Source organism: Phaseolus vulgaris, chromosome 11 (genome assembly GCF_051622355.1).
Source record: "Phaseolus vulgaris cultivar YP4 chromosome 11, ASM5162235v1, whole genome shotgun sequence".
Classification (NCBI taxonomy): domain Eukaryota; kingdom Viridiplantae; phylum Streptophyta; class Magnoliopsida; order Fabales; family Fabaceae; genus Phaseolus; species Phaseolus vulgaris.
In genome coordinates, this window is record NC_143508.1 from 53,780,678 (window position 1) to 53,798,660 (window position 17,983).

Sequence of the window (17,983 nt, forward strand, 5' to 3'; positions counted from 1 at the left end):
CAGGTATTTTTTTACAATCACTTCAAAGTAAATATACCTAAGTTTTTTAAAACAATTTTCCTAAATATCATTAACTTTACAATCACAAAATATGAATTTGAGTTTTGTTTTTTAAACACTGAAAGAAAGAGTAACAAAGAGTATATAACAAAGCTTTAGTTTATTAGAATTTATTTTGTTTTTCTTCAGCCTTAACCATCACAGGTAGTGTATCAAATCGTAGAATGATAAATTGAAAGAAACAATTGTTAGGGGTGAAGAGACGTTGGGCGGTGAATTAAAAGGTAATTAGGTTGAAACAAAAGAGGATTCAAAATAAAAAGAGAGGACAAGACGACTGGGACAACCAACCATTTCAAAACGCAAGAGAAAGAGAAAGAGAGAGAAAGAGCGTGTGCTTTTTGAAATTTCTGAATCAAACTTCAATATAGTAAAAGACGAAACCCTCACTTGCTGAGTCGTAGAGAGAGAAACTCAGAGATCTGATTCACGCACCTTACCTTGCTCCAGATCCTCATTCCCGAGCTCCGATTTAGGGTTCGATTCCGATCGATCCCTATCCGGCCACACCGCGTTCCTTCGATTTCCTCAGCTAAGCTTCTTCGTTTTGGATTCGCTGATCGACCGATTCATCGATGGCGGCGATCGAGGACTTGTCGGAGCTCGCCGATTCGATGCGCCAAGCGGCGGCGCTGCTCGCCGACGAAGACGTCGATGAATCCAACTCCTCCTCCAACAATTCTCGAAGACCGTCTACTTTTCTTAACGTCGTTGCACTCGGCAATGTTGTAAGTCTCCGTTTCTTCGTGTTTTGTCATCTCATACGCAGTCGTTTTGCTCACTGCTCTGTGATTCCGATTTTGCAGGGTGCTGGTAAATCAGCTACTCTCAACAGTTTGATCGGACATCCCGTTCTGGTAACTTCAACTCCGAGCTCACTCTTAAACCCTAGTCTGTTACGCAAGTGAAACTGAATGGTGAATTTTGTATTATTCTGCAGCCTACTGGTGAGAATGGAGCTACACGGGCTCCTATATGGATTGATCTGCAGCGAGACACTTCGTTGAGCAGCAAATCCATTATATTGCAGATTGACAACAAGTCTCAGCAAGTCTCCGCAAGTCAGTTCTTATTCTCCTTTTCAAACTGCTAGCGCCGAAGTGCCTGATCTGTATATTTTGCTTTTATTTTTTACTGACGAACATATTTGCGTGCTTTGTTGCGTTGCCGCAGGTGCTTTGAGACACTCGTTGCAGGATAGACTCAGTAAAGGTTCCTCCGGCAAGAGTCGAGATCAGATTTATTTGAAGCTGCGCACGAGTACAGGTTTGTTAATGATTGATGATTTTTAGTCACCTTACTATCTTCAGGTTGTTCGATTATATAGAATTATACAGCTTTGAGCGGGTGAATTGTCTGACATCATACCTGTTGTTATGTCTTTTTGGACTATCCATATGTAGCCACCAATGAAGTTTGTTTGATGAAAATAAGTCTTGTTGAATTACAGTAGCCATGCAAAAACTTGAGTTTCTTGTTGCTGCATATACTTACTATGCTATGATATCAGATAACGACACACTCGAGTTATATGTGCTGTACTGTTTTCTTTAAAACAAAACGTCCCTAAAATACTAACATTCTTTCTACCAACTTATCTTCCCAGCACCACCTCTCAAATTGCTCGATTTACCTGGGCTGGATCAGCGCATCATGGATGAGTCAATGGTAACTGGTGTCCTACATTTCCCAATTGGTTCCCAAACATCCTGCTTTTTGTTATCATTGAACAGCTTTGAGATTCTGATGTTATTTATTGTGATCCTTGCATAGGTTAGTGAATATGCAGAGCATAATGATGCCATTTTGCTAGTTATTGTACCTGCAGCTCAAGCACCCGAAATTGCTTCATCTCGAGCCCTTAGATATGCAAAGGAATATGATGGAGAAGGTAGACTGTTTCCACAGTTCTTTTTAGGATTATTCTTATGTATAACTCGTTGAATTTATGAGCACTTGTTCGATTTCATTCTCTATTAGATATTAGTTTTGTCATTGTTAATTGACTAAATATGCAAAAACATTTATTCATAGGTACCCGAACCATAGGTGTAATTAGTAAAATAGATCAAGCTGCTTCAGACCAAAAAGCACTGGCTGCTGTACAAGCTCTCTTATTGAATCAGGGTCCTCCAAAAACCGCTGATATACCTTGGGTTGCATTGATTGGTCAATCAGTTTCAATAGCTACGGCACAATCTGGATCTGCTGGTTCTGAAAATTCTTTAGAAACTGCATGGAGAGCAGAAAGTGAAACCCTCAAGTCCATATTGACAGGAGCTCCTCAAAGTAAGCTTGGAAGGATAGCTTTAGTGGAGGCCCTGGGGCAGCAAATTCAGAATCGTATGAAGCTTCGGCTTCCTAACCTTCTTTCTGGGTAAGTTATATGTAGTGATATTTTGTCATTTAATTATACGTATTGTTGTTTTGAGTTGTTTCTTGTTTATAGTAGTGAAAAACTTATAGCTGGATAATAGATCTGCGCATCCTGTTTCTTGGCTTTTATGTAAAGTCTTTTGTGTTTTTAGTTTTCATGTTTATTATGTGCTTAGCTGCTCTATTAATCTTTACTTTGCTGGCACTTTTAAGGTTACAAGGGAAGTCTCAGATAGTTCAGGATGAATTGGCTAGGCTTGGTGAGTCAATGGTTACCACTTCAGAGGGTACACGTGCTATAGCCTTGGAACTTTGCCGTGAATTTGAGGATAAGTTCCTACAGCACATCACCAGTGGCGAGGTTTGCTCTCTGACTCTTATATTTAATTAAATTTTTTTATTTATTTTGATGTTAGTTATTTGGGGATGTTATTTTTAAGCCTCAAATAATCTTTAGCTTCATATTCTGTATATAGTTATCTAATATTACATTTCCTTGAATAAACCGTATTTCCGGGCCCAATTTAATTTTATATATCATTAAATTATCTGGCAGGGATCTGGTTGGAAAATTGTTTCTTGTTTTGAGGGGAGATTTCCTGATAGAATGAAGCAATTACCTTTAGATAGGCATTTTGATATCAACAATGTGAAGAGGGTAAGATTTGGACCAATGTGTTGTTGACATCTTTTTTCTGCATTACTTTTTTCTTCATTGTCCTTGTCCCCTTTATTTTTGGGGGGAGGGGTGGTTACTACTGTTGCTTATCCCTTTTGTCTGTTATCAGATTGTGTTAGAAGCAGATGGTTATCAGCCTTATCTTATTTCCCCTGAAAAGGGATTGAGATCTCTGATCAAAGGTGTTCTAGAGCTTGCGAAAGAACCATCGCGTCTTTGCGTTGATGAGGTAATGCTTTAATGTAGAATGAACTTGAATTATATTTAACTTCCTTTACCCTGTTGAGTTTCTAAATGATTGTTGCTTGTTCCTTGTATCCTGTAGTGTTTTTTCTTTGTATGATCATTTGGTTTGTCATTAGGTTTGAAGTTTGGATCTAGTGTCTATATTCTTTGCCCTTTTCCTTCCATTTGGATGTATTCATTCTACCTATTGTGAGAACATGTTACTTGTAGTGGAACGATAAATTTTTGTAATTTAAATTGGTTCCCTTGAATAGCTTTTGAGATTTCTCTCGAAGTGCACTGTGGATCCAATTGCAAGGTATTGGACTTGAGTCCCACACTAGAAGCATGAGATTTTGGTGTGGGGTTTCTAAGGTTCCTATTATTTGCACATCTTAAATGATGATTGCATCATTTCTATGTAAATCTTATGATTGTAATTCAATCAACTCAACTGATAGACCACTATTATGGAGGAGGGTAGAATAGGAATTGAAAGGAATGTTCATGTTGTCATATATAGAACACATCCGAATGATTGTCCAGAAAGAAATTATGGGAGGTGATACGCAGTTGGGAAGAAATGAGATTAAAGGAATATAGGAGGCTAGAATAGTTTGGTGTTTGAATTGGAGAAAATGGGCTTGGAATAAGTGGTTATGCTAGTCTCTGTTGTCTTTATTAGAGGAAAAGCGTTCCTATAAGAAGTCTAACATTGTAGTCGTACCTTGCAGTTATTGGCGGCACTGTTCATTTCTCGTAGTGTTCCTTCTATTATACTTTTTACTCATGGTGATTCTCATTGTCTTATGCTCCAGGTACATCGAGTCCTGATGGATATTGTTTCATCTGCTGCCAATGCTACACCAGGTTTAGGAAGATACCCACCTTTCAAGAGAGAGGTACGGTACTTTGTTGTTCTTTTTCATTTTCTACTTGATACCGTTATTGATTTATTATGTTAAATTTGAGTCCTTTTCCTTGTCGTGAATTGTTCATTTATACACTTTTTATTCTTAAAGGTTTCCCTTGGTGGGGAGTGCACCTTCTCTTTCTTTTATATGACACTGTTTAAAATTCTTTCAAGGTTGTCGCAATTGCAACGTCTGCTCTAGAAGGGTTTAAGAATGAGTCAAAGAAAATGGTGGTTGCACTAGTTGATATGGAACGTGCTTTTGTTCCACCTCAACACTTCATTCGCTTGGTACAAAGGAGGTAATTTGGACTTTTCTGAATGGATCTAGATCCTCTCATTTGGAGATCTGTTCCCTACACTTTATTTGTCTTTTTGTTATAAACTATTTTTCTTTGGGTAGAAACAATGGAGATACGAACTCTTCCAAAGAGAAAAAATGCAGAAAATAAAAGATAAATCTAGAGTCTCGAAGGTGCACATAACCTCTGGTCCTAGCCCTTATCTTATTCCCCTTTCCACTCAATTCATGCCCACCATGTACTACCTATCTTTCCTTGTAGTATTTTCCAACCAAATTCTAATATCTCCCTCTGATTAAAATCTACACTTAACTGGGATATCCCCTTTATTTTGCATATTGTTTATTCTTCTTTATTTTGCTTATTTGTAATATTATACATCTAGATATCTTCATAATTTATATTTGTGAGGTCAGTATTGATCTAATAATTCTATGCTATTTACTTTAGGATGGAAAGGCAACGTCGAGAGGAGGAGCTGAAGGGAGGCCGACCCTCAAAAAAAGGACAAGATGCTGAGCAATCTCTACTTAACCGGGTATGTGGTCTCTTACTGTAACAAAGAAGCTGTATATAAATTTAAAAAAATATAATTTTTCCTTTTACAACATTAATCTCTTGATTTATATTATACTCTTCTTTTTGTGACTTGTTGAATTTAAACTGCTTATTGTTAACTTGTAGGCCAGTAGTCCCCAAACTGGTGGAAGCATGAAGTCAATGAAGGAGGACAAGAAAGAGAAGGAAAAGGACAAATCTGGTCAGTCAGAGAAAGAAGGGCAAGAAGGCTCGGGTTTGAAGACTGCGGGTCCTGAAGGAGAAATAACAGCAGGTGTGTCCTATTCTATATGCTACTACAGTTTGCCGACAGAAATGTCTTGCAGTCTCAAATTGCCTTTAGCACTCTCTTAGGTTGTTTTTGCGTAGGTACTATTTTTGAATTTTGACAGGATGCTCATAGAAGTATCAGGAAAAAATTGGGTATCATCTGGGAAATTAATTTGAATTGGGATTTATACAGTACTGTAGTAGTTCAGTGGAATGACTGTTATTCTAATATATATATATATATATATTTATGTATTTTTATTATTATATTAATTCTTTTAAATTATTATATTTTTCTATTCATATATTATTTTATGTTGTTATATATTTGTCTCAATTATATAGTACATGGATAATCATGTATTAATATTATGGTGTATTTTTAAACAGTGAAACGATTATTCAACACTCCTCCCCCTACAGATAGACACTCTAAACTTTAATTTTGTATATTGATTTAACACCTTTTCCCATTTATAAATAGATACCCTTTGAACTTCAACTTTTGTCCAATTGATCCTTAAAATTTAATGTATTTTGTAAATAAACACCTACACTTTTAATTTTATTCTTATTATTCCGTTAAAAAGTATTATCTATTTATAAATTAATGAACTACTGACATTTAAATTATTTATCTTAAATGTTAGTGGTTCAGTAATCTTTTTCTTCTTTGTTGTTACAATTCACGTCTTTATATATTAAAATGTAATAAAAATATGAATTTAGAAATAAAGAATAAAATCAAATAATTAGAAGTTCTATTTGATTTTTTAATCCAAAATTGTTTTTGTTTTAATGTTTGAAAAAGTGATTTATAAAAAGAAAGTAATTAATGTTTGCTATTAAAAATAGATTTATAGTTGAGGTTTTTTGTTAATTGTTTAACCTCCATTTAATATAAGGAATTAAATACATTGTTTATCTGCAAAAAGAAATAAAGTTTAAGGATCAATTAGGATAAAATAAAGTTTAAGGATTAATTAGAGTTAAATTAAAATTTAGGGTGTCTATTTTCAAAAGATGTAAAGTTTAAGGGGTTAAATGCTCTTGCACCTTTTAAATATTACAGCATACTTTATTGTATTATAATAGTGTTGTCTTGTCATTATTATAATAAGAGTAAAATGGAAAAAACAGCAAAAAACTCCTGCGCAATTATTGAACTATTGGGGACGACTATACCCCATTTTTGGATGCATGCCCAAACACCCTTCTCACCCAAATAGACCCGAGCCTCTTTCTTGGTTTCATTTCTCTTGGTATCATTTCGGCAGTCACTTCCTTCTCACCTATACTTTTTATGGGTATGATGGGTGTTGGGCCTGCATCTCAAACTGGGCCACTCTCCTACCACAAAAATGCGGAAAATATTAGAACTTAATCATATCTATATGATGTTATTATATAATAAAGGACAATTAATAACATATAATAATTATATATATGTGTATAATAAGAAAGAATATAAAATATTGTTAAATAAAATGTATGTTCAGTGTTTTAAAACTTGGACTGCACCCACCTCTTCAACAGGAAACTGTACCTATGACTAATAAATGTTCTTGAGATTGGATCTGCCATTCACCTGTGTAACCCAACTCCGATTAAACCTGGGTTATTCTTGAAAGACCGAATGGCAGGCTTTCATAAAGGAACTTAACTCTTAAAAGCTCTGTCAATTCGGTTTCTTTGGCTAATTAACCCAGACTGGTATGGGAGCTATGCCTAATCAGCACTACTGATGCGTGGATTTGGAAATTTGAATTTGTTAAACTTTATATTTCAAACTCATTAATAAGCTAATCTTTTTTTTTTTTTATTGTTTACAGGATTTTTGTTGAAGAAAAGTGCTAAAACTAATGGTTGGAGCAGGCGATGGTTTGTGCTAAATGAGAAGACAGGAAAGGTTGGTAAAACTATTGGCCAAGTTTTTAAATTATTTACATGAAGGCTTTTATCATTATTTTTTTAAAAATCTTGTTTCATTGTCCTGTAATTGACGTGCTAGTCTTTTGACTCATGGCTACTTTTTCTAGATGTTAAAATATAAATATCTAAGATGGCTTGTTGTTCTTTGCACTGTTCTGAAAATTTGAGAAAGTATTTGGTAGTCAGGTCCTGTAGATTTCAACTGTTTATCATATTTTTGAAACTTGGATTCATCTATTTTCATTCAGATATGAAATATATTGTCTGCCACTTTTACTTAATTTACCGAGTAGTATTGACTTTAACCTTTCACTTCACAGCTTGGGTATACAAAAAAGCAAGAGGAAAGACATTTTCGTGGTGTTATTACATTGGAGGTAAGGAGTACTTTCATTAATCATATACAATCATGTTTGATGAATTTTAGAGTACTATCTGTGCATCATATGAATTATGCTGGAATTCTCAACTCAGCAATTCATAACACTTGCTTGAATAGATGTTGCAGGTGCCTGCACTTGGCTGGCTTAGTTTAGTGACTGTCATCAAAATTTTCCTTATCACTGGGTATTTTAGTATGCGGTTGGAATGCTATAATTTAGTCTTGAAAAGAATTTATTTGAAATATGATGATTTATAAAACCTTTAAAATATGACATTGCACATCATATTTTTTTTATAAAAAATTTGAACGAGATAATTAAATTTTCAAGAAAATTTAATTGTCTGTCTCAAGTCATAAGTTGTAATAAAGCAATGGTGACTTTGTTGGTGCAACTGATGTTTAGCAATATGAATATTGAATCGGTCTGCTGCTTGCCTGAGCAAACGTTTTGGAGTTTTATTACCAAGGTTAAGTTGACACATGTACCAAATTTACATTCTGGACATATTTGCAGACCTTAAAAAGAATATTTACAATTAAGCTGCATACATCCTACCCTCCCTAAATCCCCCTCTAGGTCGTGCTTTGGACTACTCCTTCACCTTTACTTCTGAATATTGATGACTTCGTGCTTGTTATTCTAATTTGTCATGACTACGTGTCACTTAACTTTTAAACTACAGGTTTACTATGTTTGGTTGTAATCTGAAGTTTACACTTTCTCAGTTATGGCACTGACATTGATTTTGATAATGCCAGTTAATGAGTAGAACAGTGCATATATTAATTTTTGACAAGCATATGATTTAAATTGCTAACAGGAATGTAACATTGAAGAGGCTGGGGATGAAGATGATCCTCCATCCAAAAGCTCAAAGGACAAGAAGTCCAATGGACCAGATTCTGCCAAAGTCAGCCTTGTATTTAAAATTAGCAGTAGAGTTCCTTATAAATCTGTTCTGAAAGGTAACATTCTCTGTTGATATAACTGTCAATAGTATATGCACACTTTTATTTCTTATAAATTTTAGAAACCATTTTAATTACTGTGCGTTTTTCTCTTGCAGCATACAGTACTGTTGCTTTGAAGGCTGAAAGCGCATCTGATAAGGTTGAATGGATTAAGAAGATAAGTAATGTTATACAAGCAAAGGGGGGACAGATTAGGATCTCATCTGATGGTGGATCTACCATGAGGCAAAGCCTCTCTGATGGTTCCTTGGTTAGTTGCTAGCTTAAAGGCATTATTAGCATGCATTGCTTTTTTTTGGTGCATTCATTAGGCTAGAATATTAAAGCCAGTTCTTATAAATTAGAGTCTGCCTTATTTATCTATAGTAAGTTTAATAATATTATGATTCTAATGTTCTTTAACTAGGGGTGGCAAAACAAACAAATTCGCCTCATTTTTGTCAGTCCCACAGTTGGGTCGCCAAAAATAGGTCGGACTGGCTGGCTTGCCATGGTCAGGGTGTTATTCCTGCTATTTGTATTGACTGGCTATTATTATATTTCATATCTATTCTCAGGATACAATGGCTCGAAGACCTGCAGATCCCGAGGAAGAACTCCGATGGATGTCACAAGAAGTTCGTGGATATGTTGAAGCAGTATTAAATAGTTTAGCTGCTAATGTACCAAAAGTAAGATTCAGCTTTTAACATTTCCTATTTTTATAATTTTTTTTCAGCTTTTCCAGTTTTCATGCATTTTCTGTTACTTGGTTTACAGGCAGTTGTTCTTTGTCAAGTTGAAAAAGCTAAGGAAGACATGCTGAATCAATTATATAGCTCTGTCAGGTTCAGAAATTTGTTATTTCCTTCTATTTTTATTCTCTTGTGTTGGATTACTTTGTTTGCGTTTGTCACTTGTCAGTCTCATTCTTGAAGATTTCGAAGGAACTGAAGAGATTACAAAATGTCTTCAAATTCTCTTTACATTTCTTAAAAATTTCTGGAATGAGACTAACAAAATTTTGGGGAATATTTTGCTGCACAGTTTCAGACCTGCAATACATTGTGGAACTGAATGTTGGCAGATAAAAGCCACCAACATAATAGATTTAATGTAATGGAGGCAAGAATGTTGCATTGAATGAGTTGACGTGTTGGTAGATAAATGCCAACAAGAGAATAAATTTAATGTAATAGAGACGAGGATGTTGCATCAAATGAGTTGACAAAACTAGACAATATTGGGAGTGAATGCATTAGGGGAAAAAGGTAGAGTAGCAACTATAGTAGAGTCTTTCCTCTGGTGGTTTGTGAATGTGTGGAGATGACATCGTAACAAGGAAGGAGAGTAGATTAGATGGGGGGTTAGCTCCTTAATTAGAATAGAAGGCAACCAAGTGAAAGCCAGGCGAACCAATTAAGGAGGATTTATTTTCTTATTATAAATACTTCACAAAAACTTAGGAGAGAAAATAAAAAATAAAAAATTATTTTCTTCATAACTTAAAATTATCTTATGCATCTAATTTGTAGAAACTCTTTCATTTAGTTCTTCTAAATTTTTATTTGTAACTTGTACGTAAGCTAATTTTAGCTTATGGAGATACTCATTTTATTTGTTTGTCACTTCAAGAAGTGTTTATGGAGAAACTTCTCCAAATAAATCCTCTATCAATTATCTTGAAAAACAGTATGATTTCTCTGAACAAAATTGAGGATGCTAACCTATTTATGTGTATGTATGTGTTTCAGATGTGGCAATTTTGCTTTATGATTAATAGGGAAAATCTTTGGTATTATTTGAACCTGACACATGGCTCATTATTGATTCAGTTGTTAATTTATAAGTTACATGCTAACTAATCTGGATGCTGTAGTTTTGAATATGATAATGACGATTATTCATATATAATTTAATTGTTAACTTGATATATTTTGTTGACCTTTTTTTTCCATGATTAGTGCTCAAAGCACTGCTAAGATTGAGGAGCTGCTTTTGGAAGATCAAAATGTTAAGCGCAGAAGAGAGAGAATCCAGAAACAATCCTCACTTCTTTCAAAATTGACACGCCAACTGAGTATTCATGACAATCGAGCAGCTGCTGCCTCTGGCTGGTCAAATGGCAATGCAGGTGTGTTCAACTGCTTTCATTATGGATGGATGGGTGTGGGTAATCAACATTCATTGTTTTTTGGATGGGTGACCGTTGATTAATAATTTCAATCACACACAAAACACTGTTATGAATGTCCTAGAATTCACTATATTTTTTTTTATTAGCAGTTACCAATTGCTTGTTGTCTAAAGTGCTTTGTTTTAAAGGATCCAAATCTCATATCTTACTACCTTGTTTGTCCTGGTAATTGACCTCAATATTCATGGAGGCTTATTTTGTTGAAACTGATTTTTATTTTTTTAAATACTTGGTTGATACTGGTAGTTTCTTTCAGTGTCTTTTACCAGTGGGTACTTATATTATTTAGGACTTAGGGTTTAGGATTTCTTTCAGTGTCTTTCTCCAGTGGGTACTTATATTATTTATTTGTTTTGCAGAGAGTAGCCCAAAAAGCGGTGGACCAGGTGATGACTGGAGATCGGCCTTCGATGCAGCCGCAGATGGCCCTGTTAGTAGAAGTGGTTCTTCAAGATCGGCATCCAACGGTCACAGTCGACATTACAGTGATCCTGCACAAAATGGTGATGCGAACTCCGGTTCAAACTCTGGCAGCCGTCGAACGCCTAATCGGTTACCTCCAGCTCCTCCGGGTTCTTCAGGTTACAAATATTAACTTCCGGCTGACCGGTGATCATCGCTTGACAGTTAATATTTTAATACATTTTTGGAGGGTGAGGATGCTCCTGCCCCATTTCATACACCTTTGAGTATAAGGCCATATCTCAATTCTTTGTGTCTGCCGGTGGTATATTTAGGTGAGGAAGTGTTTGTGTATATAGAAGAAGACAATAGTTTATCAGTATATGTTTTCCGGCATTCGTCTCATTATCCGGAAGTTTGGTATCAAGGTGGACTTGAATACATTTATCATGTTTTGCTATTCAATATTCTTTTTACTTCTATTATAGCTTTTTTAATGTTTCCTTTTTTGTTTAGAATTTGCACTCTTCTTGGATGCAACCCATGTATCTTGTTTTGTAATGATTGAAATAATACACCATCGCTCATGGATCTGTAACGAACATTTGGGGAGTATCTTAAGTTTGGGTTTATTTTTATTTTGGTCTCCTCAACTTTTCTCCTTACATTTTCGTTATTCTCAAATTTGGTCATGTTTTTTTTTTCATTCAAATAGGCTTTTGTAAAATTTTCATTTTCTTATGCCATAATGATGATGTTAAATTTTTACTTTAGTGCATAATGCGATTTTTGTAGTATGGATGCACAAATTTATCTTTATTTGGATAAAAAGTTGATTTGAGATTAAAGTTGGAAGATAAATGATTGAGATTTGGTCCGCAAAAACGGAGTTGTCTATGTATTTAAGGCTGTGGCGGATTTTTGCTTTCTCCACCACCATTGTTGCCTTGCAAGAAAGAATGCATTTCCAAAAACATTATTCTGCAAAGCATATATATGTTTTGGAAAGTTTTTTTTGAAAATCTTGTTCCATAATGTTTATTCTTAAAAATTCTATTATGGAAATAATATATTTTGATAATTTTATTTCGGAAAGTGTTTTGAAATATTTTTCGAAATGAGGAATTTGGAAGTTGCTTTAATAAAGACTAAAATGACTATTTTGAAAATTGTGGCAATTTGCCAAAAAACTGTGGGAGTGCATGAAGTAAAAGCCACAATGGCTTTCTTGTTGAAAAGATAACTTTTTTATGTCAATCATCCCATCATCTCTAGGTTCTTATTGTATTTTTTAACAATTTAATATATATATATATATAATTTAATCATAAAATTTGAAGTTTGAATCAAGTTATAAGTGGAGGTGCAATTGGATGCGATGAGCACGACAGTTTCATATAAAGATAGTATTAATCGATATGTTAATTAAGAATTTAGAACTTATGCGAGGCACTTAAGAGGGAAAATGTCACTTAGCTTACGATCCATGAAGATATATTGTAGGATAAACAAGCCATTGAACTTAAATATTTCGCAAGAAAAACACCCCTAATAATGTAAACGTTAATTCATTGATTAATTGCATCACTTCCTCTATACTAGCTTTAAATAGTAATGCAAGAGAGAAAGAATAATCAAGAGCTTCGAAAAAGGTTTCTGTATCTGTATTGAAGGAGGCAACAGAATCACCAAGCATCTCCACCAGTTAACTAATATTTAAAAAATGGACTATCACAAAATTAATATTAAAATAATAATGATACAATTCAATAATAGGAGAAGCCAGGAAGAGCTAAGGGCACAAAAATTCCTAGAATAAGCTGTTGTATTAACACTTAGTACTCTATAGACACTTGTAGCCACATCTAGAGAAAGCCGAAATATAACAAGCAATAAAAAAATACAACACACTAAAAACACCACTGCACCCTTGTTTTCTAAAGATGCTTGCTTCCTCCTTACTTCATCAACCTCGGACCTGAATTATTATTGGGAATAAATCAGAGCCCAATGAACTCAATAATTAATAACATCCTTGAAGGAAAATAAAATAATCTTCATGCTTTCATAATCAAAGAGCAAGTACAAAGCATAGGTAAGGTCCAAAAACAAACAATATATACATGAAAATCATTAAACAAAAACCAATTTACAAGAAAAAAAATAATTAATTGTTATATTAATTAAATTAGATACTATTTTAAAAATTAAAAAAATTATTGATTTCTATTATTAATAAATGATTTTTAAATTGGTATTTAATTAGCTACTAAATTTTTTGCTATCAAATTTAAAATTTAAATAGTTGATAGTTAGAACCTTGATAGCTAAATAAATACCAATTTAAAAATTATTTATCAATAATAAAAATTAATTTAGAAAACAATAATTTTTGTAGTCTCTAAAATAGTATTTAATTAGCAACTAATTATTTTTAGTGTTTAAAAATAGTTTCTATTTAATAATTTTCTAGTACTGATAATATATAATTTTTCTTCATTTTTTTTTATCTATGGCATATATTATGTTTATTCCCATGATCAAGTTCTTCATAATCTGAGTATTGTCATAAATATAATTTGTTGTATAAAATGTTCATGTTCCCATTTGGTTGGTCTTTATTAGATGACCTCTTCATGATAAATAATAATATTGCCAAATCTAAGTTGGTTTTGTGGTTTGACTTCGAATTGGTTTTAGATCCAAACCATGCCTACCCTTTAGAGTATAATCATTTCATTAGTATAATAGGTTTTCATCTAGTTTTTTCTTAGAATTCTTTATAAATAGATATAGTCTACCGTTTTTGTTAACATATGGATTTTGGTCTAGTCTCCTCATTTATTTATTTTTTTCTTTCTCTTTTCTATTTCAATAATAATATGTGATGACATATGATTGTTGTTACTTGAAGTATCACACTAGCTAAGATGTCAAATTGCATAGTAATGCCTAATATGAAAGCTTTTATATATATAAAAAATGAATTACAAGTCTTTCTCTCTCTACATATATGTACACACACATATATGTACACACACACACACATATATATATATATATATATATCGGGTATATAAATAATTAACATCTAAAAGTATTTATGTTTAAACAGATCAAGTCACAAGTATTTATGTTTAAACAGATCAAGTCACAAGACTAAAACACAGTTAAAAGTAGCAAGTCATATAATTCTAAAATTTTATTCTATACAGCAGATTATTGATAGACAGAATTAAAAAATTTATCTTCTTTTTATCGAAAACAGTAATTATAGTTTAGTACTCTCACTAAACTTTTTCCCTTAATTGTCATAAATATTCAACTTCTCTACTATTTTAAAGATACCCTCAAAGTGAACTGATTACTAAATCTGAACTAGCTCTTACATTCCTATAATACAAACTACAGAAAACTAGTACCATAAACTCTCACCTCAAAACAGCATTGTCCCTGAGTAGATGATTCAACTGCATGGAAATATGGGACTTCCAGGATTTGAGCTCACTAGCCTCTTTTGCCTGCAAGGTCAACAAATAATTTGAAAAATGAATAAAATGTAGATTAATAATATTTTTATCAAATTAAACACATGTGCTAACAATATTTAGGATAGATTTAACATACTATAGCATCCTGCTGGTCAATGAGATTCCTAATGTTTTCTTTGATCTTCTGTATATGTATATCTTTTCCTCCCATGTCTTTGCTGTACTCTTTGAAAATATTGACATATCTAGAATTCAAGTCATCCATATAATGCTCCAAAACAAACAAATTTAAGTCCAAAGCTCGAACTTTCTGCATCAGAATCTTGAGAACCGTATCCCCAGGCATCCGGCCAACTTGTTGACGGGTTTCTTCAACCGGATCAGGAATGTTACTGTTTACTTTCTCATGATTTGAAGAAGAGATATCTGAAGCAGGATCAGAATTAGTCCCTCCAAAAGCATTTTGATGAACATCTTCAGTTTCTGCAGGAGTAGGATGGTGTGGTGATACTGTTCTTTTATCAGTATTACCCTCTCCAGGAGCTAATAGATTATCCTGAGTGTTTATCAAATCCTCCAGCATCCTCTCAACAGCATCCACACCATAAACTTCAACTACACTTAGAGTGCAATAAAATTCAGAAGCATAGTGACTTTGAAGATTTAGCTTTAAATATCTCACCCATTTTGGTTCCTGAAGAACAAACCTTTGAGCATGCCTTACATTCGAGGCAGTGAAATTCCCAAGGAAAACCCATTCATCTGTTGGAAAGCTCAGACTGCCAAAAAGTTCAAAAGCTTTTAAATTGGAAGAATGATGCTCAAAATTAGCTATTTCTATTGTATCTACTAAGGTTTCTTCGGAGATTTCTATAATGACAAATTTCTCTTCAACAGAACATGGATTTCGAAGATACTTATCTTTGTCTCTGCTTAAGATATTAGAGGCACCTTTGGCTTCTTTGTTAGAGCCTAAAACTTTTGCTCCCTTTGAGGCTGAAGCATAATTGTATTCTTCACCACCTGGCTCCACTCTATGCATTACCCTTACAGATGAACCATTGCCAGATTTAACTTTGGAACTAATTGCTCTACTCTTAAATTCATCGAGACCAAGAGGCACAGACCAAGATAAATGATCAGATTTTTGCACATCATCTTCGAGTCTGACCGAAAAATTACCATTCTCAACTTCATGTACCTCTGTAATGGGAGTATCACAATATTGCTTATTACAAGTACCAGGTTCAGCATAATCGTGTGTTTCTTCATTGGGGAGTGACTCAGAAACAAATCCATTGGGCTGGACATCTTCAGATTGTAAAGCCTCAGGAGGAATGTAAGCAATAATTTCTTCTACCAAATCTTTCTCTGCAGTATCAGGGCTCTTACACTGTCCGAGCTTATCTTCCTTCCAATTCGGTAAAGGAACTGAATATTCTTCAGACCCATCTACATCCATACATAATAAACTGACTAATAAGAACATAGATCATGCACCATGAATCTGCAGTTGAATATTATCATGTTGAAATATGGTAAGAAAGGAGTGGGTAGGGGCTGATTCTCCCTGCACCTTTTCAATTCAAATCTGCACCCAATGCACTGAAGTGAAATGTCCTTTTTGCTTATAATAATTTAAAAAAATTTGCCTTCCAAATATTTATATTTGTAAGTCAAATCAAAAGGTTCTGAACTAATGTCACTTCCGGATTTCGCTATCCAAAAGCTTACTTGACCACCATAAATGACTTTCTGGACATGGAAATCCGGAAATCATAACTCACTTCCTCAATTAAAAACTTAAATGAAACACAAAAATGAACTTCCGGATTTGGATATCTAAATCCGGAGTATATAACAACCATTTCAGGATTTCTGCAACCGTAAGAAAAAATTAAGCTAATGTGGGTTTTAAATTTTATGTGGGGTGCATGTCTTAAATGATATGGTGCAGGGAGAAATTGCCGTGGTAGGTTGTGAGGTTTCGTACAATTTACTAGGGTTTTGGGATCCTAAAAGAGAAGGATTTGGTGAATTGGTGTTTGTGGGTCAGTTCCAAATCCTAAACCGAACAGAGTATGATTCATTCCATTCCATTAATGCAAAAAGAAAAGAAATTGATTGATATACTTGCCTGTGGGAGTGGGGGTGTAACCGTGACCGCGAGAGATCCATGAGCTTAAGAGGAAGATTAGAGTCCACAAAAGAAAAAGGAAAGAGAGGGAAACTGCATACCCAGAAGCAGTTTTAGCTTCTGTTGTTGTTGTTCTTGTTGTTGTTGTGGTTTTCGTTCTTCTTCTTCTTCTTTGGAGAAGAGCTTCACGTGATGTCTGCATTGCAATTGCAATTGCACACGCAGATGCACACGAGTGTCTGTGCTCAGCACAACAACTGCATCAAATTCCCTCTCTGCCACCTTTAATAGTTGAACAACATTCAATTCATTCTATTGAGATCAGAAAAGGAAAGAAATAGGGATCTTATCTGAGTTGGGGTTTTGAAGAAGGGAACTCTGTTTTTGCAAATCAAAATTTAGAAAGAGAAGAACCAAACAATTATAAGTCTTTATTATTCAATTTCTACAGCCTGTCACTGTAAATTTTTTAATTATCTATTAATTAGATGTGATTTTAAAAATAATTAAACTTTTTAATACTTTAAGGTTCATTAACAGTTAAAATAAGATAAATTACATGAGAGGTTATTGGATGATAATTAAGTTATGATAGATTGAGTTAGGATAACTAAAATTTTAATTTTCTTGAGCTTATATGTGGAACTTTTGTTCATAAAAGTATTCTAGTGTACCAAGATTTTATGCTTTTTTTAATCATGTTTTATTTGTATAAAACTTCTTCACTAATTCTCTTCTATTGAACAAAATTTTAAATAACATTAAAATTGTTAACACTTTGTATATTTTTTTAAAAACTATCCTTAGTAAAGATGGGATATACCTTCTTTTCATTCTTCCCCTTAATTGCTTTTTATCCTATTAGATTCATCTTTTCATTTTGGTACTGTAGTAGATTAGGATACTATGAAAGATATATTATTATTATTATTACTAGTCTAGTAATAAATTTTTCTTACTAATTACTAGCAAAAATATATGCATTTTATTCATATTTTGAAATGTTGTTTCCAAAATGAAAATTACAATTTACAATTCTATAATTCACAATTACAGTTTCAAATTTTTTTTCAAAAAACAAAAATATATTTGGAAATATACTTTC

General features: G+C 33.6%; 2 protein-coding genes across 4 annotated transcripts; one reads left to right on the forward strand and one right to left on the reverse strand.

The window, feature by feature from the left end:
- Positions 1 to 169: 169 nt before the first annotated feature.
- Positions 170 to 11,888, forward strand: LOC137819764 (dynamin-2B). 2 transcript variants are annotated; one of them, XR_011082390.2, is made up of 22 exons: positions 170 to 788; positions 867 to 917; positions 1,001 to 1,121; positions 1,234 to 1,326; positions 1,667 to 1,728; positions 1,834 to 1,951; positions 2,095 to 2,437; positions 2,650 to 2,797; positions 2,993 to 3,094; positions 3,225 to 3,344; positions 4,159 to 4,242; positions 4,428 to 4,555; positions 5,006 to 5,093; positions 5,240 to 5,387; positions 7,216 to 7,292; positions 7,636 to 7,692; positions 8,522 to 8,666; positions 8,768 to 8,922; positions 9,079 to 9,343; positions 9,432 to 9,499; positions 10,616 to 10,785; positions 11,208 to 11,888. XR_011082390.2 is itself a non-coding variant. In XM_068623745.2 (22 exons), the coding sequence occupies exons 1-22, from the start codon at positions 636 to 638 to the stop codon at positions 11,441 to 11,443; spliced, it is 2,781 nt and encodes a 926-aa protein (XP_068479846.2). In that variant the 5' UTR covers positions 170 to 635; the 3' UTR covers positions 11,444 to 11,888. The 2 variants fall into 2 exon arrangements, 1 of the variants encoding a protein (XP_068479846.2); XM_068623745.2 differs by having other exon boundaries at positions 9,230 to 9,343.
- A 1,004-nt stretch (positions 11,889 to 12,892) lies between these two features.
- Positions 12,893 to 17,297, reverse strand: LOC137822735 (SUN domain-containing protein 4). Of its 2 annotated transcripts, XM_068627720.2 has the most exons (4): positions 16,879 to 17,297; positions 14,878 to 16,193; positions 14,686 to 14,771; positions 12,893 to 13,228 (listed from the first exon to the last, which is right to left on the reverse strand). In XM_068627720.2, exons 1-4 carry the CDS (start codon positions 17,078 to 17,080, stop codon positions 12,982 to 12,984), a joined length of 1,851 nt encoding a protein of 616 aa, XP_068483821.1. In that variant the 5' UTR covers positions 17,081 to 17,297; the 3' UTR covers positions 12,893 to 12,981. The 2 variants fall into 2 exon arrangements, with proteins under 2 accessions (XP_068483821.1, XP_090153162.1); XM_090297036.1 differs by lacking the exons at positions 12,893 to 13,228; positions 14,686 to 14,771 and having other exon boundaries at positions 14,878 to 15,356; positions 15,449 to 16,193; positions 16,879 to 17,278.
- Between the last annotated feature and the right edge of the window lie 686 nt (positions 17,298 to 17,983).

What these genes read in the sequence shown, in the direction of transcription:
- LOC137819764 (XM_068623745.2), top strand. Translation starts at nt 636, where the DNA reads ATGGCGGCGATCGAGGACTTGTCGGAGCTCGCCGATTCGATGCGCCAA. An exon ending in AGCACATCACCAGTGGCGAG is followed by an intron (nt 2,798 to 2,992) that starts GTTTGCTCTCTG and finishes ATTATCTGGCAG; the next exon opens with GGATCTGGTTGGAAAATTGT. An exon ending in TTATAAATCTGTTCTGAAAG is followed by an intron (nt 8,667 to 8,767) that starts GTAACATTCTCT and finishes TTTCTCTTGCAG; the next exon opens with CATACAGTACTGTTGCTTTG.
- LOC137822735 (XM_068627720.2), bottom strand. Translation starts at nt 17,080, where the DNA reads ATGCAGACATCACGTGAAGCTCTTCTCCAAAGAAGAAGAAGAAGAACG. An exon ending in TTACACCCCCACTCCCACAG is followed by an intron (nt 16,194 to 16,878) that starts GCAAGTATATCA and finishes GTATGGATGTAG; the next exon opens with ATGGGTCTGAAGAATATTCA. An exon ending in TTGACCAGCAGGATGCTATA is followed by an intron (nt 14,772 to 14,877) that starts GTATGTTAAATC and finishes TTGACCTTGCAG; the next exon opens with GCAAAAGAGGCTAGTGAGCT.